This window comes from Phalaenopsis equestris, unplaced genomic scaffold, assembly GCF_001263595.1.
Source record: "Phalaenopsis equestris unplaced genomic scaffold, ASM126359v1 Scaffold000002, whole genome shotgun sequence".
Taxonomy (NCBI): domain Eukaryota; kingdom Viridiplantae; phylum Streptophyta; class Magnoliopsida; order Asparagales; family Orchidaceae; genus Phalaenopsis; species Phalaenopsis equestris.
In genome coordinates this window covers 76982019-76988126 of record NW_018164444.1, presented here as the reverse complement: position 1 = coordinate 76988126, position 6108 = coordinate 76982019, and the positions used below count along the sequence as shown (strand labels likewise).

The 6108-nt window shown below is 30.0% G+C and overlaps 1 protein-coding gene across 1 annotated transcript in view; it reads right to left on the bottom strand.

The window, feature by feature from the left end:
- LOC110020304 (ubiquitin fusion degradation protein 1 homolog) overlaps window positions 1–6108 on the bottom strand; it is a 28917-nt gene that overhangs the window by 21146 nt on the left and 1663 nt on the right. The window contains exon 2 of the mRNA XM_020718361.1: window positions 5558–5640. Within this exon, the coding sequence (XP_020574020.1) occupies window positions 5558–5640 (83 nt within the window). The remainder of the gene's footprint in view (window positions 1–5557; window positions 5641–6108) is intronic.

Here is a 6108-nt window from a genome sequence, read left to right as displayed (position 1 = left end):
ATATATATATATATATATATATATATATATATTTTTTATGAGTAGTATTTTTAAAAAGTTTAATTGACTACAAGGCTACAAAGATTTATAATCAATTAAAAGTATTAATGAATAAAATAACATACAAACTATTAAATTAGATTTAAATGATTTTTTAAATTTGCCCCAATCATTAACATCTTATGGCTACATGATTAGGATTGTCCTCTTTGTTCGTGACCAGCTCGGGTTCGGCTCGCTAAGCAAGCGAGTCGAACACAAACACACTTTTTGAGCTTGAAATCTAAACGAGCCGAACACAAGCGACATTTTCACCCCTAACCATAATGCATAATCCTTATTGTTACGTGCCACAATTACAACATCATCCATGAGTCTAACATCTTGCTTGACTTGTCAAGTCATTCCGTCATCCGACCATGCGTCCTCTGCTCTTGGATCGGAAGCCTCTCATATTAAATCTCCCTAAGGGAGTTTTAGCATTGAATCTCTTATGCTCTCTCACAAGCACCTTAAAATTGCATTGATGCCTTTTAAAATAAAACTTATTCCACCATCCATTTTGATTTCTCCATTGAGACAATCCCTCAATACTATACATAAATGCTCTTTATTGCTAACTCTATCAAAACCTTTTTTTATTTACACTCTCGTGCTCACACTGTCCATTAATACTCTTGCTAATACTCGCTAAAAATGCTCTTTGTTGATGCTCTATGTTGATATGCCTATAAAATCCCCTGTAAATGCTCTCTATCAATGCCTTTGTAGATCCCTATGTTGAAAAAATAGATTACTAGCTTTTGTCGACACCCTTGGACTGCCCCGTCAATAGCATCTCTAGCAACCAATGGGCCAGTATCCATCATTTAATTGAGGATTTTATCTGTGCCTATCCAAACATATATCTCAGTGCCGTACCACAAACTCTTTACACATATGATTCGCATTGGACTCTCATACATGACTACCAGAGTATTGGTTTTGCTCCAACAAAGTTTACAACCTCTGGGCAACAAACATACGACAATATATCTTAGCCCATTATTGTTTCCAAATTCAAATTGTCATTTTCTATATCTCCTTAAAATCGTTAAGGATTGCTACCATAAACAATAAACATATCATCACAAGTGCCAAAAAAAAAAAAACATATAGCAAAGATCTTCACTAATTATTATAGTGATATGGTCTCGGTATTGATAATATTTTGTTTTTTTTTTATTCCCTTCTTTTGGCCACATATAAGCTAATATTAAACAAATTAAATACAGATGTGATTCTCTCATAAACTTTCTCCATCTAACATGGAAATAACACATTCATTAATGTGTCGTTAACTTCTATAGCAATCCTCATCATTCCATATTTATTGCCCCAGAATCACCAAATTAAAGCACTTATACTTGTCAACGACTCTTTGGATCAAACTACTTCATAAACGGCAAATTTTATGAGTGGCATTGTAATTGAGAAAAAATAGAAAGTGAACAATCCTAATGGTTAGTTGAACAAGAGGTTAATTAAAGGTTTGTTACAACAGATAAAGAAGTACTGCTCTCGTCAGATAACTAAAGATGTAGCCAAACTAGCTGTCAGGAGCTCAAGTCAAGACAGCATGCGGCAATTCTAAGATAGAAAGTTGATACACCAAACATCCTTACAAATTCTATATACTGAAAGTAATTTCATTGCAATGTAGCGTACCATTTTTTTATCAATACAGAGTGCTTAAACCCTGAGTAAACCTACATAACAACAAAGAGAATAATAAGATATATAAATAAAGCTGTTTCAATAGTACTCTACAAGTAGAATTTATCCTCCACATGTGAAGTTTAGACATAGCAGATTTAGAGAACAACTAGAGTAACAAAATTGGACTTATAAATAATCAGATGCAAACAAGCAAGCATTAAACCTCAAAACCCTGAGCCTATCAATTTCTTTATAAATACATGACATAATCTGATAATGATATTTTATGAAGAAGCATATGATGTTTGCCGTTTGTTAAAAAAATTGAATATGCTTAAGATAGCAAAGACAACTAACAAGCAAAACGGCAGAGAGGAAAGCAGTGAAAGACTCCATTTGCAATAAATAAAATTTTTCTTTCAAATTATGCCTTAAAGGTTGTTCAGGAATTCCAGCAATGGGAATAGGTGTGGATCAGGTTATTAGGGAAGAAGAAAAAGCAGGTTAAAAGTGAATGAAAGACGGTAAGAGAAAAGCAGAAGAGATCGAGAAGATTAGAGAAAAGATCGGAAACAGAAATCTGAGTAAGTGGCAAAGATTAGCAAACCAAGAGAGAATAAATCAAGAAAGATACAAGAGAGGGGAGATAAGGAAAGCTTAAAAAGGTGCAGCCGAAATCATCCAATAGTAATCATTTAAGCCATAAGTTTTTTTAGATATCGATAGTAATAAGAAAAAGCTTCAGATTTCAATAAAAAGAATTCAAACCCTTCATTTAATTTTGTATAGAAAAAGAATTCAACGTGCTTATTGTAAATCATACAATATTAACTACATTTTAAAATTTTAATCAATCCTTTTTTCTAAATTACTGAACTACTACGATGAAAGATATTTCACCAACTTCACCATTATCATATTTTTTTATTAATTATATGAGAGCATTCTAATAAATTTCGTATATTCATATTATTCCTAATATAAGAAAGACATGAAATGTCAGGCTGAGTGTTGCTTACTAGCATAAAAAATGTCTAGATTCATATAATAAAGTAATTTAATTATGCTATTTCAAAAACTAAATTTTTTTTACAATATCATGCCTTCTTGTTTCATGTTTAGTTTAAATGGAGAAAAAAATAGCATTTATTAGTAAGAATTAAAAATTCATATCTCATAAGTTTTTAAAATATAAGAATTTTCTTCGGCACTATTAATGAAAACATATCTTTTAGTTACAAGAGTTACTAAACAAATATTCATATGAAGATATCAAATTTATCTTTGTTAGTGAATATTCATGGAAGGAACAAATTATTAAATCAAGTGGAAACAATAGTTGATATTTTTTAGCGTATGGCAGATGATATTTCTCTCTGACCAAGGATATTTAGGGGATGTTTGGTTGCAATTATTCTAAATTCATGGATTTTACAAATATATGGTAAAATGAATGTTTTTTATTCAGAATATTCAACATTGTTTGATTGTCTAAAAAATATATAAAAGGGAATTATTCTTTAAGTTTGGTAGGATGTAAAGTTTAGAGTACAATCTACCAATGAAATGCAATGGCAAGATTATTCCTCACCATTTTTACATCAAAAAAAAAAAAATCATCAAATTTTTTTTATGTCCTGAACACCATCAGAACAGACAAAAAGAATAAAAATAGTTAGTTATTTTGATTAGCATGGGCACAAATAATAGATTTATTATGTACTGTGCAACTATCATCAACATAGTCACGGACTTCATCTCCTAATACCCATAAATGTTTTATTGTTATTCTGATTAAAGTAGTTACACTTCTTATTCAACTCATTACAGATGAAAAAATTAAGTTTGTTGAAATTGAATTTAGTGAAACGATCTCTAAATATTATGATATGAGATCGTTACAAATCATAATATTTGGGGTTCTTATCGTAACGTACAAAAAAAAAAAAAAAATAAAAAGCATGAATATGTTATTTGATTGTATCGTATATATTACATAATGTTGAAGGCTTAATAATCTCATGGAATAATTCTCCTATGATATATAACACAACATTGAAATGCTCAAGGATTCTCCAAATTAGTGACAATTGGATAAAATCAATGTCTAAAATTATGCAGTTGAGTATTAAGATATTTTTTTCTTAGTGAAGCCTAGAGTAAGCCCAAGGCACCTTGAGACAAGCTTCAAAATCAAAAAATTATATAAAATAAAAAATGATATACTAACATCAGAGTATGAAATAAAAAAATTACATACCAATATCCTAACATTAAATCATTAAGAGGTGTTATACAAACATAAAAAAAAAGATATCAAAGTAATAACATAATATTTTAAAATAAGTTCAGCATAAGAAATTTCTCTCACTCCCAAATCAAATTAAGAACATGCAAGAGACTAAGATCAGTACTTTTGTAAATTTAGAAGTCCACGACACTGTTGTTTCATTATGATTTTATAGAAGTTATGCAATGATGAAATGCTTCTCATTGTGATGTGATATAGCTATTGGATTATAACTTAATTGAACATTATCCAAACCTCATTTGAATCCAGTTCTAGCCATGATTGAACCATGCTTCGAATGTGATCAATGCTTGTTTGAAATTAGTTTAAATCAATTTTAATTGTGACAAATTTAAAAGAATAGTTCGTGATCAAAAGCGGTAGTATTTTAGTTTGGAAGGTAGTTTGAGCATATTTCCTGAAGAAAAAAATTGTGGTCATATTTCAATTATGGGGGATATAAAGTCAAATTTCCAAGTAAAAAATAGTGTTTTTGTTAATATATTTTATTTATATTTATTGTGAAAAAATCAATCTAAACTCTATTTTAAGAAAATCAACCAAACCTAAATAAGACACAAGCCTCTTAAACTTAGAGGCAAGGCGTGGATTGAGGTACACCTTGCATACCGTGAGGCGTGCATCTCATATGAGAAGCCATGATGCACAGATCTCATGGCGAAACTTCTTGAAAATGCGCCATGGTGTGCCTCGCATTCCATGGCTTTAAAACAAGAATAAAATAACATGCTCATAAATATTATGCCAAAAGATAACTTTTTTCTTCAATGCATGCATTGATTGTATCCAGAAGTAATCTTCTTATTGAAAATAAATTGCATAATTTGACAAAAGATTCCCTTCCACATTTGTAACATGCTAATACAATTAAAATCAGACATGAGATATAACCTAGAGATACATTATTCATGTTGGATATTCCGTTTAGGATTAGACCTCCATCTTTCCCTTCCTAATTCATATAATGGCACAAAAATAAAACTACAACAAAAGCAACCTGGCGAACAAGTAAATAACTCTGAATGCTTATCAACTATGTGTCAACCCAATGCTCATCCTACTCCATCGATCACTCTCCATTATTTTATAATGGCTTAGCCATCTTTACATACACCCATTGAGATCGAATCTCAAACAAACTCAGCCGTAAACTTGAAAATGTTAAAATAAAATCTGAAAAACTTAGGCAAATGCAGGATATAAAACAGTACAGAGGTGATTCATAACCAAAATTGTTTCAGAGATCTCGTGCTACTATTGTTAGTGTGAAGAATAATTCCAACATTCAAGAAAAAAAAAAAGAACAAATCAAAACGAAATCGCGATTATACATGCTACATTGTAATGTTCTCTTCATTACGGGACGTGTTCGACCATGTACAGGGAAGTGTAAAAGACACAAGATTATTGAATAGGATCAAAACGCAAAAAGAAAGGAATATTAGAAGTTTATCGACTGAACACAGCAACAGCTCCATTGAATGGAAAATCTGAAACACAAAACAGCAGAATCTGCAAATATTTGAAAATAAAAATAAAAATAAAAACCTGATATCGATTGCGGAGGAAAACGGTGGGAGGTGACGAATTTCGCTCGCAGCACGAAAAAAATTCTCGGCTGTTATTAATATCTAAACAGTTTTTGGGAAATTTACATTCCGATATACTTCATTTGCTTTACATAAAACATTAAAAAATATTAATATATATATATAATGAAAGATCTATTTCCTAGTCTTCTTTTCTCTTTTTTTTTTTTTTGGCCTATTTATAGATTAAGAAATAAAGGGGAAAAAAGGAAAAAAAAAAGTACATAGAAAAAATCTAAAATTTTAAAATAAATATGGTTTTTTTTTTAAATAAGATAAAAGAGGAAAAAAATCTCTTCTACTTTACTCATTAATTGATTGTATATTATAATTTAAATATACTTCAATTTCTTTGTAAAATATTTAAATTAAGATATATTTATGGCAAAACCACAAAAAATTAAATTTCATACATAGCACAAGATTGGAATTCTCCACTTAATTCCATGCATTTCCTCACATTCTTATTTGCATGTCTTATACGTCAAGTACTACATATATATATATATA